At 50.1% G+C, this 17094-nt stretch overlaps 1 protein-coding gene across 2 annotated transcripts; it reads left to right on the top strand.

Moving 5' to 3' along the window:
- Positions 1-5577: 5577 nt before the first annotated feature.
- CREG1 (cellular repressor of E1A stimulated genes 1) lies at positions 5578-15437 on the top strand. Of its 2 annotated transcripts, XM_047077062.1 has the most exons (4): positions 5578-5946; positions 9202-9321; positions 10511-10695; positions 14118-15437. In XM_047077062.1, exons 1-4 carry the CDS (start codon positions 5593-5595, stop codon positions 14119-14121), a joined length of 663 nt encoding a protein of 220 aa, XP_046933018.1. In that variant the 5' UTR covers positions 5578-5592; the 3' UTR covers positions 14122-15437. The 2 variants fall into 2 exon arrangements, with proteins under 2 accessions (XP_046933018.1, XP_046933019.1); XM_047077063.1 differs by lacking the exon at positions 14118-15437 and having other exon boundaries at positions 10511-10699.
- The last annotated feature ends 1657 nt before the right edge of the window (positions 15438-17094 follow it).

Here is a 17094-nt window from a genome sequence, read left to right on the forward strand (position 1 = left end):
TCCGGTGACAGGCGTTAAGATGGGATCTTAAGTTGTGCTCTAAGCTGTACAGGCTACAGAAGAAAACCCAGCCCCCAAAATGTTTAACTATTGCCCGTGATTTAATCACCCATTTACTAATTCGTCCACCCGTCAGTGCTTGAACACTGTCTGTGCCCGGGGCGATTCCGGACCGAACACACACAGGGTCCTTGCTCTGGTCTGAACATTCACGTCCTGCCCAAATCCACAGCTTGGAAGCCTAACGCCCGGTGTGATGTGTTAGAAGACCGAGCCCCTGGGAGGCGATTAGGTCGGGACTGGTGCTTTTCTGAAAAGAAATCCCCAGAGCTCCCTTGTCACTTCCACCACGTGAGGATACCAGGAGAAGCCGCTGACGCAGCACAGGGCCCTTACCCGACCATGCCGGCACCTGATCTCGGACTCCCAGATTCCAGAACTTGTGTTGTTTTCAAACCACTCAGTCTGTAGTATCTTGTTACAGCAGCCTGAACCGACCAACTTAGTCTCCTGCTCACGGAGTTTCCATTCTAGCGGAGAGGGCGGACAAACATAATTATTCGTGGTGGTGAGTGCTAGGAAGAAAATAAAGCGGGGTCACAGAGCCCGGAGTGACTGCAAGTTGTGTGCGGGGAAGGCGTGGCCGGGGAGAGTCTCTCTTCCTGAAGTTGTCCTTAACCAGTGCAGGAGGCTGAGAAGAGCTCAGAGAAGTGAGTTCCCGGAGTCAGGAAGCCCCCGGGTAAAGTCCCTGAGGTGGAAAGGTCTGAGGTGTTGGCAGACGGCAAGGAGACACGTGGCTGGGGCAGGGGGTGAGCGGAGGGGCTGTGGCTTGAGAGGTCAGCCGGGTGCAGCCCAGGTAGGACCTCGTGGGCATGCAAAGGAGGACGGACATTCAGTGGAACGAGGAGCTGCTGGAGGGTGTCTGGAAAGAAGGAACATGCTCTGCTTATAATTACTTAAGGAGCATGAGAATTTTTTTTAAAGTCATGTCTACAGCAACGTGGGGCTCGAACTTACAACCCTGAGATCAAGAGCCGCATGCTCTACAGACTGAGCCAGCCAGGTGCCCCTGAGAGTTGTGTTTTTTTTTTAACCGGTTGTTCTGGTCTAGGATTTTTCACACGTCTTTGTGGAATCTATACGGCGAAGCCTGTAAAAGATTTCTAGTTCATTCTAGTTACCACAGCTGGTATTCTAGTAGTCACCCGGCGGCTGACAGTACCTTCTGTCACAATTTAACCTCCAAAGTAAAGTCATCCTTGTCTGTATCAAAACCTGTGATTGTCCAAGATAAAGCCCATGCTTAATACGTGTAGCTTTTTCTAACGTGCAAAAGCTCCTTACATGAAAAATAGAAATATTGGGGCACCTGGGTGGCTCAGTCGGTTAGGCGTCTGACTCTTGATTTGGGCTCAGGTCATGATCTCACGGTTCTTGAGATCAAAGCCCCTCCTCGGGCTCCGTGCTGACAGCATGGAGCCTGCTTGGGATTCTCTCTCTCCCTCTCTCTCTCTCTCTCTCTCTCTCAAAATAAATAAATAGACATGAAAACTTAGAAATATTTTTCAAACAGTGGTTTAAGGAATGGGGCGTTAAGATCTAAATGACGCAGGGGCCTCATATGCGAGCCACGCAGCGTCTTGACTCAATTCAGCGTCTTGACGACTCAATTCTGTCTGTCGCTACGTAGCTTTCGTTGTCCTTCTTCCTTTTTAGGAAAAACTATTAATGGCCCCACATTCCCTAACTCCCCCACCCCTCCCCACACCACTCATCCGCTTTCTGGGGAAGTGAAGATTTTGACCCTGGACCTAAGCATCTCGGAGGTTGTAGAGAAGCAAGAGGGGGATTCAGTCTGCCGCCTGTCACCTGAAGACCTTGACCAAAGCCAGCTTCTCATCCGCCTCAGACACAGTCTCTAGCCAACGACAGCTTTACCTACCTAAGTAGCTTCTGTTTGCCCGGAGACAAAGCGGGTCACGTTAACAGTAACGCTCTGGGTTTATGGTCCCCCACCTGCGCTCACGGCAGCGGGACCTGGCCCCTATCCCCCAGCCTTCCCATCACCCATCCTATCAGGATGTCACTCTGACATTGTAAAGAAGTCATGGAAAGACTCTGACTTCCATCTTGCCGGCCCTCTCTCCTTCTCCCTCAACCACTTGCTTCGAAACCAGCTGCCAGGAGGTGAACGGCCCTATGCAGAGGCCATGTGACAAGGACTGGAGGGAGGCCTCCAACCAGCAGCCAGCAAGAAACGGAGACCCTCACTCGAAAACACACTAGGGACTGCATCCTACCTGTGAATGAGCCTAGAAGCAGACCCGCTCCCAGAGGAGCCTGGAGGTGACCACAGTCCCTGGCGTCAACAGGCCCACCACCCACCGTCGGCTCTACTCCCTTCGTCCTACAGCTCCTTTTTCCCAACACCCCGTGTCTCCCTGCTGTGTATGTTCTACTTCCTCAGTGTAGACCTCTTCCCTTCCTCCTCCCCGCCCACTTTCTCGCTGTCTACGAAGCTTCCATTTATCCTTCGAGGTTCAACTCAACAATTGCCCCTGATATGGAGCCTTCTCTAGGTTCCTTCCTCCACGTGTCCTCTACCCCTTGTGAACTCATCCACACAGCACTAGTGCGGATCTGACCCAGTCAGAGAACCAGGGCAGCGCTGTGTGAAAAGGCGAGCATGCAGGGTGGGTTCTTGACCAGGGTCAAACCCAGCCGTAAAGAGGAGAGAACTATTTCCCGGTGGGTCCACGGGGGATGGAGAGCAGCTCAGGATGGTTGGTCCAGCCACTCCTAGCTGAGGGTTTTCCCCAATATTCCAACGAGGAGGGTTTGCCAATTAAGAGCTCAAGTACCTCGGTGTTATTCTCGAGCATCTCTGCTTGGTCAACCCCGCTTCCTACTGTTGATTTTAGGCCTTATGTGCAAAGAATTCCATCAGATATTATTAGCCAGGCAGCCATTCGATAAGCATTAATTGAGTGCCTACTTCATGCATTGGGAATGCAGGGGTGGATAAGACAGACAACATTCCAGCTCTCCTGGAGCTTGGGTTCCAGCAGGGGACACAAGGACGAGTAGCTATATAAATAAATATAGTTATTAGAGTGTGGTAATCGCTATGAAAGAAATGGACGGTGCTCTCCACTGAAGAGTAAGAGAGGAGGGCCTCTTAGAAACAGCGGTCAAGAAGGCACCTCTGGGAAGTGCATCTGAGTGGAGATCTGGAAGGCAGTGAGGTGGCCATGCCCATAGATGAGGAGGAGAATGTGGGGCACCCGGGCACCAGGAGTAGTGCAAAGACAGACACTGAGGAGAGGTGCTTGAAGTTGGGGGGTTGTGTAGACCTCGTTCTTTTAATTTTTTTTTTCAACGTTTTTTTATTTATTTTGGGGACAGAGAGAGACAGAGCATGAATGGGGGAGGGGCAGAGAGAGAGGGAGACACAGAATCGGAAACAGGCTCCAGGCTCCGAGCCATCAGCCCAGAGCCTGACGCGGGGCTCGAACTCACGGACCGCGAGATCGTGACCTGGCCGAAGTCGGCCGCTTAACCGACTGCGCCACCCAGGCGCCCCGACCTCGTTCTTTTAAAAAAATGTTTATTTATTAGTGAGAGAGAGAGAGAGAGAGAGCACAAGCAGGGGAGGAGCAGACACAGAATCTGAAGCAGGTTCCAGGCTTCGAGTTGTTCGTGCAGAGGCTGATGCCAGGCTTGAACCCACAAACTATGAGATCACGACCTCGGACGCTTAACCGACTGAGCCACCCAGGCGCCCCCGTAGACCTCATGTTAAAGCTCCAGTGCACGGAGACCAAGTTCCAGGCACCTGTTTTGCTATGGAGCTATACTCGGGCCTGGTGTTATTCTGAATACTGGCAGTAAGGGGCATAGCAATACGTAAAAAACATTTTTTTTTGTCCTCTTGTAAAAACATCATTGTGAAACTCACCAAAGGCCCATATTTTGCATGCTACCAGACTATACAGCCAAAACGGCTGTCAGATCCCATCTAATCCAACCTCCTTTCAGATGAGAAAACTGAGGTCCAACAAGGTAAAATGGAAATCCCGTGGTCCACGACGTGACTGCGGCAGTGGTGAGATGAGAACTCCAAATGTGCGATTATGTACACTCTTCCCTTAACAGGTTAAGGCAGCTACTCAAGTTACTTGTATTTGTTTTGAAAATTATAAACCCGATCTTCCTCCTCTTAAATTTCTCCCTCCCTAGTTTCCCATCTAGCTTGAAACTCTTTCCAATTCAGTTGTTAAAAAGGAAACCGACCTTGATGAAGGGTTGTTCACCCTCCTCTCACCCCAAGGTGAAAGCAGTGTGTGCAACGGCGTTCTTTGTCTACGAGAGGGAACTGAAAACTCCCGTTCACAGTAAACAGTCTTGTTTCTATACAGAAGTTCTCACTGAGTAGCCTGAGAATCTGCTCGGCTGAATAAGGGGAGGGTGAGTTTGAAAGCAGAGGCCGGACTTTGGCTCACATACCTGTTGCCTACACCTGCTCACATGACTGGCCCAAAGCGGCTGAATGAAATTACTTCACCCGTGTTGAACAGCTCAGCCTCAGAGGGCCAGGTATCCGCCAGAGCCGGATTTACAAAGCTGACGAACTCTTGCACAAGCATCACCACGCAGCATTTATAACAATTAAGATGGGGGTTTAAAGCCAGGCCACAAAGAGTAGGATTCACTCCAGGAGCTGTGACCAAAGCTTATGGGTACAAAGAAAGTAGGTCAGGTGGTATGAACTTATTTACCGATTCGTAGAATATCATCATGAGAAGGTGTCCGGATGGGGCTGAGGTAGCCGTGCCCACCGCTGAGCGAACAGCACACGGGGCACAGCGAACAGAGCTCACAATGCTCTTCCTGGAAGAAGATTCTTAGGAGCATGGCCTGAGAGGGGCAGTAAGGGTGAGAGCTTTGTGAAAGCACTGACCCCTCAGATGACTTAACAGGTCCATAAGTGGTTTCGAGAAGTTCAAATTTGTGCATGAACACCGAGAGTCCACCAACAATCCCTTAGTGTCTCTGAGAGACTCCTGGGCCAGGAGCAGCTTGTAAGGTGCTAAACTTGGGGCCTTCTGTCTTTCCCACTTTGGTACGGATAGTGAAGTAAACAGAAAAGAGGAGCATAGATAGAAAATGCAGCATTTCTTCTCACGTGCCTGTCGGATATCCGTATCCAAAGGTATTCTCAAAAGGCGTGTGTGTGTGTGTGTGTGTGTGTGTGTGTGTGTGTGTGTGTGTGAAGACGCCCGCCTTCTCCTAGCAGGATGATTTAGGCGACTTCCCTAATTTCTCTAAGCCTCAGCAAACCTCGCACGGGGGACAGTTTCCCGGCCCTGAAAGAGGAGGCGGACAGGTGCGGGGGGGAGGTGCTAAACAAGTCCCCGCCCCAGTAGGTAGCCGAGCACGCAAGGGACCCGCCCCCTGCTGCCCCCGGCTCCGATTGGCCCCCGCGGAGGGGGCGTGGCCGGCCTGCGCCGCGGTGGGCGGGGCCGGGCGCGCTCGGCTAACCCCGGGCGCCTGTGGGTGGCGGGGCTGCGGCCTCTCGCAGCAGTCACCGCCATGGCCGGCCGAGCCCGCGGGTCCGCGCGCGCGCTGTTCGCCGCCCTGCTGGCGCCGGCGCTGGTGGCGCTGCTGGTGGCGCCGGCGCGGGGCCGGGGCGGCCGGGGTCACGGGGACTGGGACGCCGCCGCGGCGCTGCCGCCGCTGCCGCCCCGCGAGGACGCGGCGCGCGTGGCCCGCTTCGTGACGCACGTCTGCGACTGGGGCGCACTGGCCACCCTCTCCACGGACCAGGCGGTGCGCGGCTGGGCCTTCGCCGACGTCCTCTCGCTCAGCGACGGGCCCCCCGGCGCGGGCAGCGGCGTGCCCTACTTCTACCTGAGCCCGCTGCAGCAGTCCGTGGGCAACCTGCAGGTGAGCGGGGGGCGACGGGGCCAGCCTTTCTTTCGGTCGCCGAAATTCTGCTCGGGGACGGAGGGCGGGGCAACCAGAGGGAAGACTTTGCTCGCGGCCTACAGCCCTGCCTCTTCTCTCCCGCGCTGGCCGGGCGGGCTTTGCAGCCTTCTGACTGTTGGGCAACTCAGTGCCGGGAATTTCACGCACGCCCCCGCCTCCGGGTTGAATTCTCTGCCCGTTTCTACTTGGAGGACTTCGCATCCCTGACTCGTCCTGGGGCACGGCTGCGCGTGTTATTAAAAGTCTTACAGGGCTTGCCCTTCCTAGGAATTTTCCTGTCAGCAGCAGGAAGCTAACACACAACATCGTGAGTGATTAATGCAGTCTTTAGGCCCCCGGTGCGCATGACCTTCCCTGGTTAGGAGCAGCACGGAGTTGGGTCTGGGTGCTCATCCTGTGCCCACCTTTTGTGGCAGGGCCAGGTTTACAACTCTGGTGGACCTCTGCTGTCCCGAGAGTGGTGTGACCGCTGCGCAGCGCACTGAGTCCAGCAGTGGGCTTCGGATGAAGAACTGGAGGCATGAGACCGGTTAAATAACCTGCCCAGAGCCAGTAGCCAAACTGGAATCTTAAGCGAGGTCTGTCTGCCGTCAAAATACAGGACACAGAATGGTGGCGCACGAGCTGCCCGTGTCCCTCGGGCCAGTTGTCTTTGGTCCACGGAGTTCTGTTTGGTTTTTAACAAATTTGAGTTACAGTAGTCCCCCCCCCCCCCGCCCCTTATCCCTGGTTCCATTTCAGCGTTTCAGCTGCCTGAAGTCAACTGCATTCCAGAAGCAGAAGATCCTTCTGAGGGGTTGTCTTAGAGTCTAGTAGCCTAGTGCTAGGTTGCAAAAGCCGCCCCAGGTCATCTCGTCATGTGGGCATTTGATCATCTCTCATCATCCTCGGAGGAGGAGTGAGTACAGGACAAGAAGATACTTGGAGAGAGCACATCCACATAACCTTTATTAGGGTATAATTGTACCTTTCTATTTGTTATTGTTGCTAATCTCTTACTATGACTAATTTATAAATCGAACTTTGTCACAGGTGTGTGTGTGTGTGTGTGTGTAGAAAAAGACATGAGGTTCGGTACTATTCAGGGTTTCAGGCAGGCATCCACTGGGGGTCTTGGGTTGTATCCCCCCGTGGGTAACGGGTGGGGGGGGGGACTATTGTAGCTACCGCCATTCAAAAATTGAGATTTCAATTACAGATCTAAATGTTTAACTTCTTGGAAGATCCGTGGCCCTGGGGGCTTGAATTCTTTGAGCAAAACCAGAAACAGCTGCCTCCTTTTAAGGCACCGACACCTCTGTTCACCCTTCCCTTAATCCCAGCCCCCTCCACCCTCGTAGGCATTTGCCCAAAGGAAGCTCATTCTGTTCAATCAGTGACGCTCAACTTTGTCTGCAAACACAGTCACCTGGGAAGACTTTTAAAAATATAGTGCCGAGGGATTTTATTAAAAAAAAAAACAACTCCCCATTCCCTCCCTGATGCTTCTCATGAGGGAGAGGGGATGGAGAACAACTACTGCCCACACGACCCTATTTAAACTCGTGCGGATATGGTCATCTGCGTTGCAGGAAGGAGGAAAAGTAAGATGTACAGGGACTGTACAGATGTCAGTGACAGACGTCACTGGTGAGTGACCAGCCACTGATGACTTCCAGGTAGAACTCCAGCTCAGGTCTTTGGCAGATCTAGGGACACAGTGTAAGGAACCTATCCAGGATTTCAGGTACCCATGATGGCAGTGAAAAGGGGTGGCCACATCAGAATGAGTCTGACTCGTATTGGTTTATAGTTTCTGCTTTTCCTCCCGATTCTGCCTCTTATCTTCTCCGTGTCACCCAACCACCTGATTACATGCACACAATGCCACTCAGCATTTCCCTCTGCCCAGAAGCCTTCAACAACAACCGGCTGCCTAGAGCTGCGTAAGATTCACTTGGGATGTTTGTTAAAAATACGAACACCAGGGCTGGGACTCGAGCCCAGAAGTCAGCATTTTAACAAGCTCTCCAGGCAGGTCATTCGTGGAAAGCACAGACAGACATTGGCCTTACAGAATACAATTCTGACTCTTTAGCTTGGAGTTGAGCCCCCCACCCCCATCCCACCAAAGCCTCTCTTTCGGGTAGGTTGGGTTTCTCATTACAGTCATGTCCCACATTTCCCCAGTTCTGTTTCTGCAATGCCCTTTACCTTTAATACGTCATCCCACTTCCGTCCCGATTTTGAAAATCTTCTGAGGCTCCCTGTACTGTCCATATCATTCCAGGCTATGTTGACATCTCCTTACCCTAAACTGTACTGTTCACTTGGCGATTAGTTATACGCTGCCTTCTGATCTCTTCTGTGTCATTTTGCATTATTTAAGTTTTGTTTATGTCTGACTTTACAACCAGATTATAAAGTCACAGAGAAAGGACTTTTTTTTTGTTTTTTCCCTCCTATGGCGCCTTGCCTAATAGTGTATAGACAGTGAATGTTTGGCGAAATGATTTCAAGGAGTTCCCTTTATAACCAGTGTTGTGATGGGTCACCATGAGATGGCAGAATTTTCCACACAAGCCGTTGAAAGCGCTAAATGCAACGTGTGAATTTTGCTGTAATCTGTCAGCAGTGTCTTTCACGAAGCTGATTTCTGAATAAGAAAGAATTGAGAATTTTGCCTGCTTCACTTTTTGAGTCTAAGTGTTGTTCTTTTACTGCTGAAACAGGAATGAACAACTTCTCCAGTTTTGAAATCACATGACAATTTCTGCTAGCATAAGATAACCAAAAAACATGATTCAGCTACTTTCTTGCTTAATTAGCTAGTTGGACAACTGTGGTATTTTTATGCACTAGTTTCGTATTAGATCTAAGCCTTTAGATCTTTCAGTGAAAGCTCTAGACCAGCCTTGTATTTGGGTGATCCTGTAATTGTAATTTCTCTGGTTAATATGAAACAGCTTAAAGGCTTAAGGAAAAAGGGTGTTAAAATAATTCTTACTGAGTTAATTTCAAATCTGAAACCCTACCCCCTGCTTTTTGGGAGGAAAGGTCAAGATCAGTCTCTATCCAACAGGTGATTTTCTCAAGTGGTCAGTGGTGTTTTACCATTCATTGTTTCATGGAAGAATGCTCAGCTCTAGGGACAGTGTGTATATAACTTGTGAAATTTATTACCTCTCCAGAGACAATATTTCATGTGGGAGTATCTTTATTTTCTCTCTGCAGGAGAATCCACATGCTACCCTGACCATGTCTTTGGCACAGACTAACTTCTGCAGGAAACAGGGATTTGATCCCCAAAGTCCCCTCTGTGCTCACATAATGCTGTCAGGAACTGTTACCAAGGTAAGTGGTTATCCCACCAGAACACAGACAGGTTTTAGAAGGGTATCACCTGAGGGGCCTGGGGGTGCTCAGTCGGTTAAGCGTCTGATTCTTGACATCGGCTCGGGTCATGATCGCGAGATTGCAGTCATGAGATCGAGCCCCGAGTCGAGCTCTACGCACAGGGTGGAGTCTGCTTGGGATCCTCTCTCTCCCTCTCTCTCTGCCCCTCCCCTGCTCGTGCTCCCTCTCTCTCTCAAAATAAGTAAATAAATGAAAAAAAAAAGCATCATCTATTAACAATGAAAGGAGATATTTTAAGAATAAAATGAAAATGATTTGTGATTGAGATAATATGCAATTTCAGGAAAACTAAAGACTTAAATCAGTTCATTTTGTATAGGTGTTCGATAAGGTATTTACGCAGAAAGCGAACTATTGTTTGAAGCTGAATGGATGTAGCTCTGTAAGGTGCATCTGCTCAACCAGAGATCTCTGCTCCTGGCCATGCTGTTCACTGCACAATATTTCCCACGTGTGGGTTCCTTGTCTCCATATTTTCATAGTGGCTCACGGCAGAGAGCCTACCAAGTGAGCGAGGAGAGGGGTGCCCGTTACTGGAGGCCGGATGTGGGTTTAGACAGTGGGGTGATTGCTGCAGGGCAGAAGGCAAGGTGTCCTAGCGCTGATCTGATTGCCGAAACCGCACATTTGCTTTTCGACGTTGTCAGCCACGCTGACCTCAGACAAGTTTGATTTATGGTCTGGACGTTCCGTGTGGGCGCATCTCTGTGGCTGCATTTCACCAGAGAAAGGAGGGGTGGCAAATACTCTTGAGTTCCACGGTGCTCCTTTGAAAGACTTTTATCTTTTGTGAACTTGCGTCTCCGTGTTTAAGATGGCTTGTCCTGGCATACGTGTGCTGACGTTTTATCACGTGCCCCGTGCCGGGTACTCTGACAGCTCCAAATGACCACTCGACCGCGAAAGCTGGTGCTGGTGATGGGTTCCCACTTCAGTAAATCTCTTACCGCCAACACCTGGACTCTGTTGTTTTCTGCTTTCCTGCGTGCTTCCTTCATTTTCTCTTGATTCCTTAAGTCGAAGATCAGGATTTATAACTAAATAAACGCTTCAGGATTTGTAGAAGAATCACACATCCTTAACGGGGTTGCGGCCATGAGTCGTTTACATCACGTGTGTCCTTTAGGTGAATGAATCAGAGATGGACTTTGCCAAGCAGTCGCTGTTCGTCCGACACCCTGAGATGAAAACATGGCCCTCCAGCCACAATTGGTTCTTTGCGAAGTTGAATATAACCAACATCTGGGTCCTGGACTACTTCGGTGGACCCAAAATAGTGACACCCGAAGAATATTATAATGTCACATTTCAGTAAGTATTTACACAGCTTTCGTCTTTCCAATGTTGCCGCTTTCATTTGCGGTCCTCAATCTTTTAAAGCCAGGGGGCTCTTAACTCTTTCTTCCACCAGGGGACCCTTTGGCAAGCTGGGAAAGCCTCTGATCCCCCCTCAGAATATTTTTTAGGAGTATAATATACATTGGAAATACAATGGAAACCAACTATATTGTATTGAATGTAATGTATTGAATGTATTAAAATACATTTATAAAACATAAGTTAATTCATACATTATATGAATATAATGTAATGTATTGAAATGGATTGAAATACATTTATAAAAATATTTTTTAAACGTGTGGTATAGTAACATGTTGACTTTTAAAAAACATGTTGACTTTTTAGTGAACATATTAAATAAGATTTAGTAGCGAGTCTATATTACTGTCCTTTCTGAGTAGTGAGGGCTGAATTAATTTAAGACATCTGCGACAGCTCTAACATGATGTGAAAGTATCTGTGGGTTCTTTATTTCTGTTGATGACAGTCACAGATACGCTGTCACCACTGGGGTTTATTGCCCACATTCATCATTGAAGGAAATGATAAATTTCAGGTAGAGCTTAATGAAAACCTCTCTTTTCCATCCAAGTTCACAGAGCCCTGAACTCTGCCTATAGGCTTGGACACCAGGTTGAGAACTTGTTTGTCTGTTTTGTTGTTGTTTTTTTAATGTTTTTATTTATTTTTGAGAGAGAGAGAGACAGAGGTCACAAGCAGGGGAGGGGCAGAGAGAGAGGGAGACCCAGAATCTGAAGTAGGCTCCAGGCTCTGAGGTGTCAGTGCAGAGCCTGATGTGGGGCTTGAACCCACAAACTGTGAGATCATGACCTGAGCTGAAGTCGGACGCTCAATCGACTGAGCCACCCAGGCGCCCCTGGGACCTTGTTTTAAGGCTATGCTTTGGGGCCCTGGTTGGAGCCCAGTTCTGGCCCCTGATGGCATTTTCCCATGAGCACCAGACTTCGGCACTTCTGGACTACGAATGGTACACATCTGAGTCTGAGCATGCGGTCCTGCGCCCATCGACCTCAGTGCTGTGAATGCTGGGGGGCCGTGTGGGACACCCACCAGGAAGTGGACACTTGGGGGTGAGGAGGTTGCCACCCAAGGGGCCCTGGGAAAGAACAAAGAAGAAGATAGCCTGGAAATGGGAAAAGAACAGGAAAAAGGGGTGTGATCAGATCCTCTGACATTAGGTCAGGGTTCAAATGAAGGAATACAGAGGACTGGGACTTTTCCCGGGTGACACGGGTCACTGGCATAGCTGACATCCTCAAGGCCCAACAGCCAGTGATCATGGCAGCAGTGATAGCAGCTGGGGCTCGGTGGGCGCTGTTCGGGCTGCCGTGAACCGCCTGCTTTCTCCCCACCAGACGTTCGGTAGTGTTTCTCCTCGTCTGGAAGGTGGAGAGCTGGAGCCCCGAAGAGTAAGTCTGATGGCCAGTATGTGCTGGTGCCTGGACCGAGACCCTGGCATTCTAGCCCCGGGGCCCCCACCTTGCTTCTGCCCACGAAGATCGACTGTGCCTCTGGTCACCTCACTGCTGGCTGGCTGGGCTCCTCGCCCGGTGTCAGCCATGTGACGCACTTCTGCTGTAACGACTGGCTGCTGTTTGCGGAGATTAGGGTGACGATGCTAAGTTAGACCCGTAGGTCATGGTCATTTGGGGGCTTCATTCTCAGTGTTTCTTTATTTTGTCTCTTACTCTGTTGTAGAACAGTTCCACATTGGAGCGCTGACTTCCCGTCACCCTGGTAAATTTCTTTACGGCAAAGCTCGGGCTTTATTTATTTAGTCAATCAATCCCAGACAGGGCCTAGGACAGCGCATGGCCCAGAACAGGCGTGTGGTAAACACTGGCTACTTGTCAGGCTGATAATTTGAGACAAAGATCCTCAGCTCCTTTGAGTAAAGAATCCGGCAGTGGTGTTTATGTTGCTTCTGTATATGCAGGAGAGGCACAGGCCAGTGATTCTCTTCCGGACCCACAAAACCACCTGACTTTATAGGAATACAGACACAGCAGTTCCAGCATCACGACCGGGCAGTGAATTCTCCAGTAAGCTGGTTAAAATTTGTAAGACGTGACCATCTCTCATGTACAGTCATTTTTGCATAAATGACGTGCCCGAGGGCAGTGCTTGCTTTAATAACAAAAATGAGCTTGCCCCTGTTGAATAAGTGAGTAAAATAGATAAATTTGAGGTTCCCATTTTATTTCACAGACGAGTGAGCCTCGTCTGCAGCTCAGAGAAAAGACGGAGCATTGTCCTGTCCTTTGGAGAGGAGGACCAAAGGCTAGACCAGAGTCGGACCCCTTCTAAGGCAGGACACCCGAAATCCTAGAGATAGACACGTCTGACCACTAGTTGTCCATTTCAGAGTCTGGGAGTGGGCCCCTCATCATCCTACCCACCTCGTTTGCCCGTAGCCCAGGAGAGGGTAATGCCTGTGAGGGCCGAGAGCCTGCACGCTCCGAGGGAACCGCTCCCAGGGGCCTCGTGGCTTTCTGGAACTTTACAGAATGGCCGGCTTGCGCAGCTCAGTTTTGGAAGATGTTACTTCTCCAGATGCCATAAAGCCTCCGCATCTGAAGTCCGTTGCATTCTGGTGTAGTCTCGAGAGAGCTTCAGTACAAGTGCCACTTAGTAGGGCTCACGTGGGGATTGACTGAATCTGGTGTAGCTCATTGGACTGTTGGGTCCAGACCACGAACATATTTGCACGTGGACCGGAAGGTTCTGCCGCCACACGGCGCATCTGCGGGCGTCCCTGAGTGGGCGGTTCTCAGGGGTCTCAGCAGTCGCCTCCTGTCACCGTTGAGCCTGAGCTGCGGGGTGCTCACCCCAGGCCCCCCCTCCCCGCCCGGTGCTCCCGAAGGTTCCCCAGCACAGGCACAGGGAGTAGAAGGCTGTAAGCCACCGTCTGGCCCGGTCTCCCTCACCTGGACGTGGTTTCCTGGTAGCTGTGGCCAGACTGCGGCAGGAAAGGGGGTCCAGGTCGCCTCCCCGGCCAAACTCAGTGTCGTGGGAAGCTTGGCTGATTCCCTTCTGTCCTCAAACGCTGTTGTCTTTTAAGTGAGCTGTCAGGTGTTCTTGGCGCTCATCTGTGCTTCATCCCGGCGGCGCTTCCTGGAGCGTGCGGCACCGCACTCGGAGGCGAGGGGTGCTGGCTAAAATGAAGATTCCAGGGCCCGACCCTACACGTGCTGATACCAACCAGAACTCCGGAGCAAGCCCAGGCGACTCTCGGGTACCTGAAGCGGCTGAAATTGGCTCCAAATTTTAAGCTTCTGGATCAGGAGTTTCTCTCGTCAGTGATTATTAACTCGGAAGATTTGTCAGCTCGGTTTAATGAAATCATTCTTCCTCTCTCTTGCCTTCTCTAGGTGAAGCAGAATACAGCGAGTTAACAGCACCCGGCGGGTTGCTTGGGATGCTCCCACAGACTGGAAGGGCTTAACGTGTCTCTGTGGAATGTTTCCCAGATGCACGTGCTGATTTGCTTGCTTGCTCGTTCACTCGCTCGCTCGCTCGCTTACAAGGTAGCGCCGGACTGATCCTGGATTTCTCGGAAGACGTGGTTGCTAGATCTTCTATTTTTTTCAAATTTTGAAGCCATTTTCATAGAGTTATGCCTTCATTATGACCCAAGAAGCTTTGGTCTGTCAATTCCAAATGGTTTTCTAACGGGGCTCCTGGAAGAGGGGTGGGTGCCAGATTTAGATTGCCCATTGGCATTTGAAGGTACTTGAAGACGTGTGGGTGCTTTCCGGAAGCCCCCCGGGCTGGGGAGAGGGCCTCACTCACCCACGGCTGCACCAGCACTGCCCAAGCCTGCTTGGCAGGGCTGGCCTGTCACCGCGCGCCCGCAGGTATGTGGCCGAGCCAGACTGTGGTGGACCACTGGTGGACCTTCCTCCCCGTGGTCCATTTGTGTCTGACTGTCCTGGGTGGTGTTGATCCAACGTAGGGTGATACTTCTTATAAAAGAACTTCTTTTTCCGCTTTTCAAATCCGAAGTGATAATTACCTAGAATGAGAGAAGTCCATAAAAGCTTCTGAATTTCATTTGCCCCCCTGTGCGGACACCGTATAATCCTCGTCCTCCACTCAAAACACACCTACGCACATGTACACGCTGTCTTACTTTTTGCCCCCACATGGCTTGCAAAAGAAAAAAGAGGGGTGAAGGGGATCTTGTGGAAATCATTTCCCTGTTTTGTAAGTTAAGTTTCCTGGACATAGACCAGCTTGAGCCAGGTCCAAAGCCCGCGGCTGCCCAGTGCACTCTGTAGCTTGTTAACTAACGGTGCTCTCAACAGTGGCCTAAGGCTTCCTCAGCTGTTCTGAACCTTCAAATGGCTCCCATGTTGTTACCACCTAACGGGTCGTCGGGGAGAAGACAACACGACTTTAAAAACCAACCACATTTCTCCAGAAAAGAAGAAACTGTTTGCTTTTGTTGCCTAGATACGTGATTTCTGAAGATGAGGGAAGACGCTTCGTAAAGAAGTGTGTCAGGGATCAAGCCACTGAATCGCTAGCTAAGAGGAAGGAAGTTGAATGGGAGTCCTTGTGTTTGAAAACTACAGAACGAACCTACCTAAAATTCAGCAAACGGCTTCTGACTAAGAAAAATGACTTATCTTAAACTTGGTAAAATAGGTTTATTCCTCAAAATAATTAAAAGCGTTATTTCCCTGAAATGTGTTGGATTTATTTTCTTAACCGTAGATGTTAATATTTGTGACGCTTTGTTTCATTGCTGGTGAAACCCTTTTGCGTTTTTATTTTAGCATGCTGTTAAATCAGCCCTTGGCTGTTTCAGAGCTTACGGTGAATAATCTGACTTTTTCCCGTTGGTAAACAGCTCATTGTATCCTAACATTTGGGGGGTGGCCAGAATGCAACCTTTGTCAGGGGGCTTTCCTTGTGATAGAATTAGGTTGATGACGGGTATCTGCTTTTCTACCTTTACCGCACTGTTGTGAGTTTTGTCTCCATCATCTTATATAAAAACATACCTGTATTCAGGTAAGATCCAGTTATCACATAGGAAAGTCAACCGCTTTTTCATAGCAGGTGCCGGAGATCCCTTTACAGTTCGATGTGAAGACGAAGGCTCTGTTGTATTCTGACCACCAGAGGGCGCTGTAGACCACTTTTCTGGAGACGCTGGTTTCTTCTTTCCGGTTTCTTGGAGATGGGGATCAGATCCTTAAGAATGACACCCTGGGCCGGGTTGTGGGTGGACGGCCTTGATGAGAGGACACTGGGGCAAAGGCAGCCTCGTAGGGGCAAGGGGAAAAGCAGAGGCTTGGTCTCAGGCTGTTGCTGCTAGGAATTTATCACCCCCTCCGTGTCATTTGCTTCGGGTCCCTTTTTATTCCACCTACAGCAAAAGAGGGACAGCGTCGCCCCCTTAACCAGATAAGGGGTGAGTGTATCAAATGGTGACTGGCTTTTTGGCAGAGAGCAAGGCAGGCCGTGATCAAGAAAAGAGAGAATAACTGGGCACCTGGCTGGCTCAGTCGGTTAAGTGTCCGACTTCGGCTCAGGACGTGATCTCACGGTCAGTGATTTCGAGCCCCACATCGGGCTCTGTGCTGACAGCTCAGATCCTAGAGCCTGCTTTGGATTCGGTGTCTCCCTCTCTCTCTGCCCCTCCCTGCTCATACGCTGTCTCTCTCTCAAAAATAATAAACATTAAAAAAAAATTAAAAACAAAGAAAAGAGAATAGGGGCGCCTGGGCAGCTCAGTTGGTTAAGCGTCTGACTTCTGCTCGGGTCATGATCTTGCGGTCTGTGAGTTTGAGCCCCACGTTGGGCTCTGTGCTGACAGCTCAGAGCCTGGAACCTGCTTCAGATTCTGTGTCTCCTGCTCTCCCTGCCCCTCCCCCGCGCGTGCTCTGTCCCTCTCAAAAATAAATAAACTTTAACAAAAAAAAAGAATAAAAGTAGAAAGGGAGTGGGAGCGGAACCTGAGCCCAGATGGCTGCATTTGGCGGATGTTGTCTTGGCTTTGGGTCTGTGCTTAGCAGGTCAAGGCTGTTTGTCTTTACCAGGCCGTGGCCAATAATTGGCATTTACTCTGTCATCTAGTCCAAGTTCAGATTCCTTGGAGGCATGAAATGGGGTGGTGGCAATCCTTTATGAGATGCGGCAGGGCCCAATGAAATCAATGCACAAATAATCTGGCTCGGGGTCGTTAATGTCATGGTTCCCTTCTTAGTAATATTCAGACTGAAGGTCACAAAGTAATCGAAGAGCAGAGCCTACTTTCCTGTAGTGGGGCATGTTTTCAGTTTTAGTAATGAAAAAAAAAAAAACATTCTCCTTTGTGCAAAGCTGGTAGGTCAGTGT

This window comes from Lynx rufus, unplaced genomic scaffold, assembly GCF_022079265.1.
Source record: "Lynx rufus isolate CCGP_SWC_20201006 ecotype Redwood Valley unplaced genomic scaffold, mLynRuf1.p SCAF_15, whole genome shotgun sequence".
Lineage (NCBI taxonomy): Eukaryota > Metazoa > Chordata > Mammalia > Carnivora > Felidae > Lynx > Lynx rufus.

What these genes read in the sequence shown, in the direction of transcription:
- CREG1 (XM_047077062.1), top strand. Translation starts at nt 5,593, where the DNA reads ATGGCCGGCCGAGCCCGCGGGTCCGCGCGCGCGCTGTTCGCCGCCCTG. An exon ending in AGTCCGTGGGCAACCTGCAG is followed by an intron (nt 5,947 to 9,201) that starts GTGAGCGGGGGG and finishes TTCTCTCTGCAG; the next exon opens with GAGAATCCACATGCTACCCT. An exon ending in TGTCAGGAACTGTTACCAAG is followed by an intron (nt 9,322 to 10,510) that starts GTAAGTGGTTAT and finishes TGTGTCCTTTAG; the next exon opens with GTGAATGAATCAGAGATGGA.